This window comes from Salvelinus sp. IW2-2015, linkage group LG25, assembly GCF_002910315.2.
Source record: "Salvelinus sp. IW2-2015 linkage group LG25, ASM291031v2, whole genome shotgun sequence".
NCBI classification, from domain to species: Eukaryota; Metazoa; Chordata; class Actinopteri; order Salmoniformes; family Salmonidae; genus Salvelinus; species Salvelinus sp. IW2-2015.
The window spans coordinates 11,075,528-11,089,783 of record NC_036865.1 but is presented as its reverse complement, the minus strand read 5'-3'; the positions used below and the strand labels follow the sequence as shown (position 1 = coordinate 11,089,783).

At 44.3% G+C, this 14,256-nt stretch overlaps 1 protein-coding gene across 7 annotated transcripts in view; it reads left to right on the top strand.

Annotated features, from left to right (window-relative positions):
- Positions 1-14,256, top strand: part of LOC111951704 (Golgi-specific brefeldin A-resistance guanine nucleotide exchange factor 1) — a 75,604-nt gene that overhangs the window by 43,516 nt on the left and 17,832 nt on the right. For 3 of the 7 annotated variants that reach the window (XM_023969914.2, XM_070434899.1, XM_070434900.1), the window contains exons 6-19: positions 180-288; positions 710-770; positions 3,834-3,888; positions 5,899-6,046; positions 6,628-6,836; positions 6,952-7,132; positions 9,214-9,425; positions 9,515-9,613; positions 9,729-9,923; positions 10,154-10,349; positions 10,492-10,632; positions 10,751-10,839; positions 10,999-11,201; positions 13,030-13,153. In XM_023969914.2, the coding sequence (XP_023825682.1) occupies positions 180-288; positions 710-770; positions 3,834-3,888; positions 5,899-6,046; positions 6,628-6,836; positions 6,952-7,132; positions 9,214-9,425; positions 9,515-9,613; positions 9,729-9,923; positions 10,154-10,349; positions 10,492-10,632; positions 10,751-10,839; positions 10,999-11,201; positions 13,030-13,153 (2,022 nt within the window). Of the gene's footprint in view, positions 1-179; positions 289-709; positions 771-3,833; positions 3,889-5,114; positions 5,242-5,898; positions 6,047-6,627; positions 6,837-6,951; positions 7,133-9,213; positions 9,426-9,514; positions 9,614-9,728; positions 9,924-10,153; positions 10,350-10,491; positions 10,633-10,750; positions 10,840-10,998; positions 11,202-13,029; positions 13,154-14,256 lie in introns of those variants that run through there. The other 4 variants (XM_070434904.1, XM_070434901.1, XM_070434903.1 and 1 more) reach the window with 3 other exon arrangements.

Below are 14,256 nucleotides of genomic sequence, written 5' to 3'. Positions count from 1 at the left end.
CACTATATGGGGGATCGGTTGTCATTTCGAAATTTTATACAAGTGGCTTACGTGCATGAATACCCTGGCTGAATTCCCTTTGAGGTGGAACATTTACATTATGATACCTTGTAAAATAACTGAGATGACCACTCTGAATGTTACGCACACACTCACACACACTGCGTCTGCCGTGACAGGTCCTGAGGACCTTGCTGCTCACGCCCGTCGGAGCCCACCTGACCAACGAGTCTGTGTGCGAGATCATGCAGTCGTGTTTCCGCATCTGCTTCGAGGTGCGCCTCAGCGGTGAGTTCTCTGTCTCTGTAATTCTCCTAGGGATTGATACACACTTCTAGTCCACATGCTGTGTTAGAAAGGAACGCTAAGCTGTATTTTATGACGCTTTTCCAGGGGAAAAATATCAGGAACTCGTAGATATGAACCTGATTCGCACGTTTAGCTTCCATGGCCTCCGGGGTCCTCCATCACACCAGCCTAACAATATGAGTTCTACCGCTCAACTCCAACTCTCACCCCCTCCAGGCCTTCTGCCCTTAGTTCACTAACACCCCTTACCCCTCCCCCCCAGTCCCTGAGATGTGCATTAACAGAACACCCTCCTAATCCTGGCCAAACACATACAGACAGGAGGTCCCAGCCTGCCCTCTCTCCTCTTGTCCTCTGGGCTCTAATGGCACCTGCCCTGTTTGTTTTGCCCTCTCCACAGAGCTCCTGAGGAAATCAGCCGAACACACACTGGTAGACATGGTGCAGCTGCTGTTCTCCAGGTAAACGGGGTGGGGTTGGGTGTGTGTGTGACAAGCTCAATCCCCCCCACTGTACACTGTGACTGGAAACCTTCAGGAAATTAACTTCCAGTTTGTCTATAGAGACCCATTTCTATTAGGTTATTGGATTAGAGCACCTACCCAGAAACCACGGGAGGGAAAGGTGTAGGGTTAGGGCTTACTTCACTGTGCTCTGTTTAAATTGCAAATCTGTTTAATTATACAAGTATGGGACACTTTAATTTGAAGATAATTTAGTAAACTTAAACTCCATATGAAAGTCCCTGCCCTCATAAGACCTGCGAACCAATGTTTTTGTAAACAACATTGGTAAACTGTGGTGTAGTGGTACCTAGAGTAGTCGGTATACTCAAATTTTGCCACAAAATTCTAAAAGGAAGGGTATTAAAAAAAWTCCTATAGATTTATCAGGTTTTCACTCTCAATCTAACTTTTTTAAATATATTTTGTTTTAAATAAGGTTCTACCACAATTCTTAAACCACATCAGGATACACTTTTTTAGGTACTGTACAATATCCAATTGCAGAGTTTGCAAAACAAATGCCTTCCCGATTGATACAAATCATCACTAGCATCTTGACAGGGTAGGCTTACTTCAGTCAACATTTAATTGGGAAGGTTTTTTGGGAAATCCTTTAGACGTGTTTATTCAAACAGCCCATGATGACTGACGTGCACATCGCAAAGATTCACACCAAACTTTTTCAGTTGTTTGCATACCCATTGTTGCCTTAGTTACCATTTGCTAGTAGATATAAGTTGAAACGTCTTTCCTACCTACCGGCTACCAATGTCGTTCTTCTGTGAGCTGCTCAATGCAACAACCAGTTGAGAGCTGCGTGCTGTCTTGCTGCCCACAGATGATATTCCGCTGAAACTCGGCTACCGTTATGTGTGCAGCACATTCATATATTTCAAGTGCTTTGTGTTAGCTACTTTGTGCATGATTTCTCTATTGTACTAAATAATTGATAGGCGTATACCTCCACTTTGATACGCATCAGTGGGGATTAAGAAGTGAGTATACGCAATGCCCACCGGAAGAAAGTGGGTATACGACATATACCTGTGTATACCCTCCACTACACCACTGACGTTAAAGCAACAATGGTCATCATTCAAGATTTTTTTTATACTAAAGTTGGTTTACCATCAACTGGTGATGGTGTATAATGCCTTGGAAGCCTCAATAGGTATTATCGTTAAATACGTTAACGTCCTCAGCAACACTTTGCATCTTAATTGCCTCTGCATTCAGAGGTCACTGGTTCACTAATGCAATAACATGCTTTTTATACCGGCATTTAGCATAGGGTGGCTCCACATCGCTTCCCCACCTCCTCTCCCAGAGGCCCGTACATTAGACTTCCAGTCACATCGTCTCACAGACGAGGGGATGAGCCTGCAGAGCGCCAGACTGTATGATCTGCATATAGATGAAGAGGAGCGGCTCCCCCATAAACACACACATGCAGAATTAGCATGGCCATTAATCCTGCCAGAAATGATCTGAAAATAATCCGGAATAGAGTCGTCTCATTCTCTAAATGTATTAGGCGCCACCGCGAGAACAAACAGAGCTCAAAATATAGTCACGGTGTAATTCTGTCTTGGAGGCACGTGGATGTCAGACGAGGCTATTTGATGCAGGATTTGTTAAAAAACATGGTGTTGTCTTTCACAATAGAGCCAGTTGATATCACCAAGTCACCGTCAGCACGTTCTTAGTCCATTTGTGTCAGTGCTGGGAGTTGTTATGCACTGTAGCAGCTTGTTATCATATTTCTTACAGCACTGTGTATTGGTTGTTGGATATTCAAATAGAAAATAATGACAGCCGTTGCAATCAAAGGAGGCATCTGTGTCCGTGGTAAAAAAAAAAGTAGGCCTATTACTGCCCTTTTCCCAACATGCAAGTACCTTGAGGATGCCTATAACACCACGCCCTCATTTGTTGGTGTCTTTATTGGCTGGCCAGCACCCCCCCCCCCCTCTTGTCCACAGCTCGTCCATAATAAAGATGTGAGCGCCTTGGGCAGCCCCCCCCAGGCTGGGCGTAATGAGCAGCGGATCTCATCGAGTGCTCACGAGGAGGCTTAGATCGCCTGCTGAAAGTATTAGGGATGTTAATCTGTTGGACCCACAGATCATCCAATAATCGAGCTTGCAAGACAAGACTATTAACGCGGGAGTTAACGTCAGGGGCCCGTCTCTCTGTCTGTGTGTGTGTGAGACAGCCAGTGACATCTCATTCGCCGCAAAGCCCAAGAGTCCACAGAGCACAAGGCTCTCAGACAATGTGTGATGCATTAGAGAACATTACGCTGCACAGCTCATCTCACCAAGCCACTGAGAAGCTCATCATCTGGGTCCGGGAATGAATGCCCTCCGAGACAGATTGCTTCTGTCAGCCTAGTGCCTCATAAGCATTTCTCTCTCTCTCTGTCTCTCTGTCTGTTTATGATTATTTTCATGGAAGTTTGGTTAGTTAAAAAAATAACTTTGTTAAGCAATTGTCAACTTGTWCACCAGCTGTTTCTCTTCTTCTGTCTGCAAGCCTTTGAGAGATTACATATTATTTCAGCTAAGATTACCAACAAATGTACAGGTTCTTTGTCCCTGCATGGATATTGAGGTTACACAATAGATTTCTTTCAGAGTGGTATTTAAGAACATTCAGAGTAGTCTCCATGTTAGTCCTAAACGGTGTTATGCAAGTAGCTACTTCCCTTGGCGTCACAAAGTTTGCTAGGGCTTAAAACCATCTGTGCTCTCACCCTGCATATTCAGTGTGCAGGTTGAAATGAAAGTGACTCATCTTTAAATATTGTCTGCAAATGGACAAACTGCTTTGTTGGTGTGGATATCAGGTTTCCTGTCGCCTCACGGTGGCTGATGAATGAATTACCTTGAATRGACAGAGGTTGAGAAGGCACAGGGGCTCAACACAGAGGGAGGAAATAATCAATTGATCACATAGCTACATTAATGTAGCTGTATTTGTCAGACAATTGACATCTATTTCCCATTTTTCTTCCAGACTACCCCAATTTAAAGAAGAGGCCAAAAGTTTTGTGGGTGCTAACATGAAGAAGGTAAACTCAAATTAGGCCTAGATGTTGAATGTGCCACTACTCTCTGGCTATGACTAATTTGCCTGCAATACCCCCTCCCTTTGTCTCCCCCTTGTTGCTGTCATCCCCATGGTGCTGTGAATAATCATTGTACTCTGCAGGGATGGCCACCGCAACAAACCCTCTATTGGTTCTGAAACTAAAGTGCATGTATCCAACAGGGAAGAAATTAAACCTTTTTACTGGGTCTCTACTCCCTCAGCTAAAAAGAAAAGTGTCTTTACACAATAATATCTTGTCTTGTGGTACAGGATTGAAACTGGATACCCCAAATGCCCTTCCCTCCCTCTGCTTCCACCCATCAAGATGGCATTTCTTTCCCAATATCACCTCTATCTCATCGGATGCTGCCTTAAAACATTTTTTTTTTTCAAGTGTCCTTTGTTGATTTTCTTTGCGTTCCTCCTTTCAAACTGCTCATTTGCCTGTGTTCCCTCCCACAGATCCCATCCTGTATCCTGGACACACAGGATCTTATTTGTGCAGAACAGCCTATAAACACCAATCAGAGGGGCTTAGAGAGGGTACTTGATAAAGACACAACTTTCAATTGGCTCTCGCTAGTGCATTGAAATGGGCCAGGATAGCATGGCTTTCTGGAGTGAATGCATGAAGGTGCATTTGAGGGATATTTCAGCATTTTCTTGGAACTTCTTAGAACTGGTTTCAAGGAATTTCATATTTCCATAACACATATTTTACATCCATTATTCAAATAGTTTTTCCCACTTAACAACTTAATTCAACTTAATTTAATGGAAAATAAATGTTGGCTAATAGTTTCAGGCTGTACGACAAAATAAGTTACTTCATTTTTTAAAGTTTTTATGTGGTCATACCCATTTTTGTATATTTGCATCGTGTAGCTTAGATTGGACATTTRGCTGACATTTCTGGTTTTAGCCTCACACCACAAAAAAACTCCACAAGTGACTTTTGTTTGACTATCCTACCTCATCAAAACTAGACTCCAAATGTACAAATCGTAAAATAAAAATAGTAATGGGCTTGAAGCAGTTTCAATATGAAGCCTGCCATTCTGTCTGATTGCCTGCCCTTCACTGTTTTGTCTGCTCATTCTTGAACGTCTTCGTATGGAGCCTTCTAACCCGCCACCCCTTCCCCAAACAAACCCATCCCTGGGGAGTTTGCATGGTGCTCTGTTCGGACCCCCCCCCCCCCCCCGCCATGCATCACTGACTGAGTCTCTTGTCTGTGTGCTGCTGCTAAAATGTCGTCCATCACTAATCACGGGCACCTGCCCCCTTCTCTCCTGAGGCTTACAATATCTTGTGGAAAAACAAACGAGTGCAGGTAAGGAGACTCTGGTGCCTCAGTTGGAGAATGACCATCCCTCCTTCCTATCCACCCTGCCCCTCCTCCCTTCTTATTCAGAACCCATTTGCCACCCTCTTTGGAAGATTCATACACAATGCGATGGGGGTCAAAATTGTAAAAATATTTGTCTACCATATTGTAGATGCATCTAATGATAGATGTATTGATTTTGTTAGATGTGTAGAGTACACAAACAAAGCCATGCCATGGGGTTAGTTTGTAGAAAGAAACAGATCTTACTACGTGCATTTCTTTGATGGTTGCTTGAATTTGTTTCTTGTGATTGTCACTTTTTGTTGTATAGTCTTATAATTCACCCTTATAGGTATATTGTGTCTTGTCATTGGGGATACTTATATGCAGTCTCAGCATTTGCTAAACAGAATGAAGCATGTGGCTGCGTTTTTGTGTACGGTCACTGTCTTGTGTTTTCAGATGTCTGTCTGTTACTTTCCGTTTTAAGACAGTCACTGTCCAAGTGTGTAAATGATCCAGAAGGATCCTATTGCTTTTAAAAGTCCAACCTGATGCAATACCCTCATCTGTACAATGTGATATTACAACAGCCCCTAGCCAAGCGCATAGCCAGCGGTTGTGTGTGAATGTATACTGAGTGTGTTCTACTGGTTCCAGCTGAAGATGCGTGCTGGTGGGATGAGCGAGTCATCAAAGTGGAAGAAGCAGAAGCGCTCGCCCCGGCCCCCCCATCACATGGTACGAAGCGCCTCGGGCGGATTGGAGCAGGCCCCTCCCGCCACCCTTAGCAACAACAACCTCACTGGTGAGACCCCATCTTCTTAAGAGCTTTTAAAAAATATATATATATTTTTATCGGAGTTCAGAACATCTTTCACATTTTTATTGGTTTTTCAGACTGAGTTAGAAACCAGGTCGTGGGGATAGACATAGGAGGTGGTACATTAAGGAAGGATAGTCTGCCGAGCAGAGGCTTGAACCCCCGTTGCCGTGGGGGCATAAGTGGTCAGAGGTCGGGACTGCTACACCCCACTCCAGCACTTCTATGATCTTTTAAATGAACTTTTCATCTATTACTGCTACCACGTTGCAATAACCGGAAAACAGACCATTGACCGACGATATCAATGCATGCCGCGCCACAACATCAATAACAAACGCTTCCTTAGTAATGAGCAAATGCCTCTTCTGTAAATCTAATCATATTTGGTCCAAGGTGGCTTCATTTTATGTCTATCAAATTTAAACATCATAGATATATCAACATTTATACTGTCAGGCACTCTAAAGTGGAAAAAATGTAAATTGTGAATACGTCTATAGAGGCGGTCTCCAACCACAAAACATCTGATGTAGCTAACCATGGTCGCTGTGTGTGTCTACCAGGTGGTGTCCTTTTCATCGAGCAGGTTAGTTTGTCTGTCCCAGACAGCATGGCCTCTTCCATGTCTAGCCCCACAGACAGCGGCCTTGACACTTGCTCCAAGGCCACCTCCAGAGAAGACCTGACAGACCTGGACCAGAGCAGCTCTGTCGCCACCACCCCAGGCACAGCAACTAGCCCTTCCACAGAGCCTGGATGCCTGGATGCTCAGGTGGGGTGGGGGGGGGCACTGGAAGCAGCTATGTTGTCTGTCATTTTGTGCATATTTTAATTAAGTCTGTTGGAGCTCATCAATGTTCATACTCTGTTTCTGTTTCCCCTGCCAGTCTGAGGGGAGGCAGGTGCATCGTGCCCAGTCAGCTTCGGTGGAGTCCATCCCTGAGGTCCTGGAGGACAGAGACTCTGTGACGGAGCAGTCAGACTCAGCCTCAATACACGACATGGATTACGTCAACCCCCGAGGTGTCCGCTTCACACCACAGCAAACACAGAGAGACGGTGAGGATGGTGAGCCCTCTTATCACCACCACCAACCAGCATTCAGTTTGAGTTTCACCGTGCCTCAACCTGTTCCATTTTACATCTCGCCCTCTGTCTCACTTTGTCTCATGTCTGTTCAAATGTCTCAACACGTCTCACCCCATGTCTCAAACTACAGTGCATTCGGAAAGTATTCAGACCCCTTGACTTTTTCCACATTTTGTTACGTTACAGCCTTATTCTAAAATGGATTAAATAGTTTCCCCCCCCCCTAATCAATCTCACATAGTACACCATAATGACAKAGCAAAAACAGATTTTAATAAATTTTTGCAAATTTGATGAAAAAAATATATCCCATCTACACAAGTATTCAAACCCTTTACTCGGTACTTTGTTGAAGGACTTTTGGCAGCGATTAAATCCTCGAGTCTCCTTGAGTACGACGCTACAAGCTTGTCACACCTGTATTTGGGGAGTTTCTCCCATTCTTCTCTGCAGATCCTCTCAAGCTCTGTCAAGTTGGATGGGGCGCGTTGTTGCACAGCTATTTTCAGGTCTCTCCAGAGATGTTCGATTGGGTTCAAGTCCGAGCTCGGGCTGGGCCACTCAAGGACCCAAAGCCACTCCTGTGTTGTCTTGGCTGTGTGCTTTGGGTCATTGTCCTGTTGGAAGGTGAACATTCACCCCAGTCTGAAGTCCTGAGTGCTCTGGAGCAGGTTTTCATCAAGGATCTCTCTGTACTTGGATCCGTTCATCTTTCCCTCGATCCTGACTAGTGTCCCAGTCCCTGCCGCTGAAAAACATCCCCACAGCATGTTGATGCCACCACCATACTTCACCGTAGGGATGGTGCCAGGTTTCTTCCAGACGTGACGCTTGGCATTCAGGCCAAAGAGTTCAATCTTGGGTTCATCAGACCAGAGAATCTTGTTTCTCATGGTCTGATAGTCCTTTCGGTGCATTTTTTACAAACTCCAAYGACTGTCATGTGCCTTTTACTGAGGAGTGGCTTCCGTCTGGCCACTCTTCCATAAAGGCCTGATTGGTAGAATGCTGCAGAGATGATTGTCCTTCTGGAAGGTTCTCCCATCTCCACAGAGGAACTCTGGAGCTCTGTCAGAGTGACCATCGGGTTCTTGGTCACCTCCCTGACCAAGATTGCTCAGTTTAGCTGGGTGGCAAGCGCTAAGACGAGTCTTGGTGATTCCAAACTTATTTAATTTAAGAATGATGGAGGCCACTGTGTTCTTGGACATTCAATGCTGCAGAAATGTTTTGGTACCCTTCCCCAGATCAGTGCCTCAACACAATCCTGTCTCTGAGCTCTACGGACAATTCCTTCAACCTCATGGCTTGGTTTTTGCTCTGACATGCTTTGTCAACTGTGGGGCCTTTCCAAATCATGTCCAATCAATTTAATTTACTACAGGTGGACTCCAAGTTGTAGAAACATCTCATGGATGATCAATGGAAACAGGATGCACCTGAGCTCAATTTCGAGTCTCATAGCAAAGGGTCTATAATTTGTCATTTGCAAAAATGTCTAAAAACCTGTTTTCGCTTTGTCATTATGGGGTATTGTGTGTAGATATTTATTTTTTTAATCCGTTTTAGAATACGGCTGTAACGTAACAAAATGTGGAAAAAGTCAAGGGGTCTGAATATTTCCCGAATGCACTGTATGTCCCACAATTTGTCTCTGCTTGAGTGTCCTTCAGTTTTACCCATGTCTTATTTTATATCTCATGTCTAGGGTTGCAAAAATCGGGTACCTGTACCAATATTCCCCGGTTTTCCAGAAATCCTGGTTGGAAGATTCCTCAAATTACGAGGGAATAAGCAGGAAATCTAGGATTCTGGAAAACCATGGAATTTTGGGAAAATTACCAACATTTTGCAACTCTACTCGTGTTTCACGCCACCAGAGGGTTATACCACAAAGCAGGATCAAGGCGTTGCCTAAATATTGTGAAATATACATATTGTGAAAACAAATCTTATTTACTCAACAACCTAAAACATAAGTTTATCGAAGTTAGCTGGCTAACTCATTGATCCTGCTTTGTCAATAATTTCCTGTTTTGTGTTTCTTCCTAACCTCCCAGGTGCGGCTCTCATCCCCTACGGTCTGCCCTGTCTGCGGGAGCTCTTCCGCTTCCTCATCTCGCTGACCAACCCCCATGACCGCCACAACACGGATGCCATGATGCACATGGGCCTGCAGCTGCTGACCGTGGCTCTGGAAGCAGCCCACATTGCCCCCTACCAGTCACTGCTGGGTCTGGTCAAAGACGAGCTCTGCAGACACCTCTTCCAGGTACTGTACACCACAGGCTTATTCAGGAGGGGGAACTTGACRCTTCTATTGTGTCTACACAATATGACATAACATGTTTCCTTTTTCAGTTGCTAAATGTGGACCGTATGAACCTGTGTACCGCCTCCATACGAGCCTGCTTCTTGCTCTTTGAGAGCATGCGAGGACATTTGAAGTTTCAGCTTGAGGTATTTGGAGTGTTTCTTTTCTTTTGTTTGCGATATTGTCACACAATTGTTTGACACAACCGCACGAGTCGTTGTAAAATAACCAACTAAACCGAATGACCTGGGTTGTGTGCAGATGTATCTGAAGAAGCTGATGGACATCATCACGTCAGAGAACATGAAGATGCCTTATGAGATGAAGGAGATGGCCCTGGAGGCCCTGGTGCAGCTCTGGAGGATCCCCAGCTTCGTCACCGAGCTCTACATCAACCACGACTGTGACTTCTACTGCTCAAACCTGTTTGAAGACCTCACCAAGCTGCTCTCCAAGGTGGGAACTGGGGCACCAGCTCTTTGGCCACTCTCACTCCAGAGAGTTTAGGGTTTTATTGACTTTCTGAAATCTGCATTAGAAGAGTGTCTACTGTCCCGTTCAGTCAGGGCTTAATACTTTTATTTATTTCAATTTGATGCATGTCGTCACGCTCCACACTTTACATTTTCAGGGGAACATTGTTCTCTTTTGTTGACCTATGGTGTGTTTATCATTTTGTCTTGCAGAATGCCTTCCCTGTGTCCGGACAGCTCTACACAACTCACCTCCTCTCACTAGAGGCCCTACTGACTGTTATTGACAGCACCGAGGCCCACTGCCAGGCTAAGGTGCTCAACAGCACAGCTCAGCAGGACCAATCAGCAGAAACTGTGTTGGCGGGAGGAGAGGGATCAACCAATGACCGTGTAGACACAACCACAGGTATGCGGATTTCTATCAAACATTTGATGTACTTTCTGCTATGATAGTCTCATACTATAATGGGCTTTGTTCAACATTGACTACAGTTGTATCAGATGTGTATAGAGGGGTAGTTATGAATATATTTGTCATGTGGTTGTAGAAGCAGGCAGGCAGGTGAACCGTGCCAACGGTCAGAATGTTCCAGAGGCTGACAGCGTGCCCCTTCCACCTACCAGCGGGCACCTAATGGCAGAGAAGATGATACTGGGCAGACAAGACCAGGAAGAGACAGAGCCATCTGGTAGGTTTGGTTTTACTAACCAGTGGTCAGGTCTCGAGAACTGGGTTTGAATTCCGGTCTATAGCCATGAATGAAATTGAATTAAAAGTGAAAATTGRCTTTATTTTATTTTTGTTAGCTGAGAAGAAAGAATCGACAAAGCCTCAACGCTTCTCGTCTTGTTTACCTGATTCTCAAGAGCTGTTGGACATCAGAAATAAAAAGAAGGTAGGTTTTTATCATTTTGTTGTATATCTSTTTTAAATAACTTTCATGGCAGTCGAACACATACTGTAAACGCTGACTTTTACATGAGAATCATGCATTGATGCCAATGGGGTTTGTCTCTCTAAAGTGAAGTGATAGTATTTATTTGTATGATTACAGCTGCTGAACAGCGGCACAGAGCAGTTCAACCAGAAGCCTAAGAAAGGCATCCAGTTCCTGCAGGAAAAGGGTCTCCTCAGCAGCCCCATGGACAACAACGAGGTGGCCCAGTGGCTCCGGGAGAACCCCCGCCTCGACAAGAAGCAGATCGGAGAGTTCATCAGTGACCGCAAGCACATGGAGCTACTGGACAGCTTCGTCAAGTACGAGTCTTTATCATTTCCCGGCAGCGTGCTGTACAACCAGTTGGTTTTAAAAGAAGACCTTTTCTGGATCTTCTCCTTCATTTAACTGTACTGAAGCTTGGTTTTGTCAGTTACTAGTGAAGCAATGAATAGTGAAGCAGTGAAGTTTATTTACTTGAACCCTAGGAGTGTATTTGTCTTCAATCCCTAACAATGATCAAATACAGTACACAACTGTATACAAAACATTAAGAACGCCATGACATAGACTGACCAGGTGAAAACTATGGTCCCTTATTGATGTCACTTGTTAAATCCACTTCAATCAGTGTAGATGAAGTGGAGGACAGGGGTTAAAGAAGGATTTTTAAGTCTTGAGACAATTGAGACAATTGAGACATGGATTGCCTTTGAATGGTGTATGGTAGTAGGTGCCAGGCACACCGGTTTGAGTGTGTTAAAAACTGCAACGATGCTGGGATTTTCACGCTCAACAGTTTCCCGTGTGTATCAAGAATGGTCCACCACCCAAAGGACATCCAGCCAAKTTGACACAACTGTGGGAAGCATTGGAGTCAACATGGGTCAGCATCCTTGTGGAACGCTTTCAACACCTTGTAGAGTCCATGCCACAACGAATTGAAGCTGTTCTGAGGACAAAATGGGAAGGTGCAACTCAATATTAGGAAGGTGTTCCTAATGTTTGGTATACTCAGTGTATGTATAGTTGTGTAAAAAAAAAAAGACCTGACAGGAAATTTAAGAATATACTTCAAAATATACAGTACCAGTCAGAAGTTTGGACACACCTACTCATTTAAGGGTTTTTCTATATTTTTACTATTTTCTGCATTTCAAAACTATGAAATAACACACATGGAATCATGTAGTAACCAAAAAAAGTGTTAAAGAAATCTAAATATATTTTAGATTCTTCAAAGTAGCCACCCTTTGCCTTGATGACAGCTTCGCACACTCTTGGCATTCTCTCAACCAGCTTCATGAGGAATGATTTTCCAACAGTCTTGAAGGAGTTCCCACATATGCTCAGCACTTGTTGGCTGCTTTTCCTTCACTCTGCGGTCCAACTCATCCCAAACCATCTCAATTGGGTTGAGGTCGGGTGATTGTGGAGGTTGTTGAGATGTGTCTGTTACTTGAACTATGTGAAGCATTTATTTGGGCTGCAATCTGATGTGCAGTTAACTCTGATGAACTGATCCTCTGCAGCAGAGGTAACTCTGGGTCTTRCTTTCCTGTGGCGATCCTCATGAAAGCCAGTTTCATCATATCGCTTGATGGTTTTTGCGACTGCACTTGAAAGAACTTTCAAAGTTCTTGACATTTTCAGAATTGACTGACCTTAATATCTTAAAGTAATGAAGGACTGTCATTTCTCTTTGCTTATTTTAGCTGTTCTTGCCATAATATGGACTTGGTCTTTTACCAAATAGGGCTAACTTCTGTATACCCACCCCTACCTTGTCACAACACAACTGATTGGCTCAAACTCATTAAGAAGGAAATACATTCCACAAAGGAACTTTTAACAAGGCACACCTGTTAATTGAAATGCATTCCAGGTGACTACAGTACCTCATGAAGCTGGTTGAGAGAATGCCAAGAGTGTGCAAAGCTGTCATCAAGGCAAAGGGTGGCTACTTTGAAGAATCTATTTTGATTTGTTTAACACTTTTTTTTGGTAACTACATGATTCCATATGTGTTATTTCATAGTTTTGATGTCTTCACTATTAAAAAAAATCTTGAGTGAGTAGGTGTCCAGACTTTTGACTGGTACGCTACATATTAGTGCTTTATACTCATTCTCCCCTTCCCACGTGCAGCACGTTCACTTTCCAAGGACTGCGTATTGACGAGGCGCTGCGTCTGTATCTGGAGGCCTTCAGACTGCCAGGAGAAGCTCCGGTCATCCATCGACTTTTGGAAACCTTCACAGACACCTGGCATGTAAGTCAGCTGCCTTACCCCCCTTGAAATGCGTTCTCGCTCTCTCTCTCTCTCTCTCTCTCTCTCACACACACGCACGGGGCACCCGGAGGGACTCACACACTTCTTCCATTACCGCATGGCAAGGCAATCCTTGCCACCAACTGTCCCTATCCTTGTCACCAACTGTCCCTATCATCAGGTAATTACTTCCTGTGGAACGCCGACCCAGATCTGAATCAAGGACAGGGACATTAATCACTCAATAATTAGGGGAATAGTAAAATGTAGCAGTGCCAACGGCAAGGTTGGCATAACAGAGCCGGCCTGTTGATCAAAGGCAGGGGGACAAACCAATGGTGCCACTGGCTGCTCCTTAAATAACCGGAGAGGGTCGTCCTCGTGACCTTGGAGTGCATTCCTAGTAATGTCTTTTCATAGTCTCTCTCCATACACAATCGCCTTGAATGACTTTACAGATATTCTTAATACACACTTGGCTTTTTCCACTATAGAGCAGTCATACGTCGTGACTGCACTTTCAGCAGCACAAATATATACTGAACAAAAATCGAAATGCAACAATTTCAACGATTTTACTGAGGTTATAAGGTAATCGGTCAATTATAATAATTTCATTAGGCCCTAATCTATGGATTTCACTTGACTGGGCAGCGGCGCAGCCATGGGTGGGCCTGGTAGGGCATAGGCCCACCCACTGGGGAGTCAGGCCCAGCCAATCAGAATAAGTTTTTCCCCACAAGGGTTTTATTACAGACAAATACTACTCAGTTTCATCAGCTGTCCAGGTGACTGGACTCAGACGATCCCTCAGGTGAAGAAGCCGGATGTGGAGGTCCTGAGCTGGCATGGTTACACGTGGTCTGCGGTTGTGAGGCCTGTTGGGATCTTTTATTTCAGCTCATGGAACATGGGACCAACACTTTACATGTTGCGTTTATATTTTCGTTCAGTATAGATATTTGAACGTTATGCCGAAGGTAGTTATATTATAATATGTATCTGGAACTATACCTGAAATAGTGCCTGCAACTCAGCTGTTGATGTATATATGGATGGACAGAGGGTTATTTTAGTCTGTGTTCCTCTGTGTGTGTGTGTGT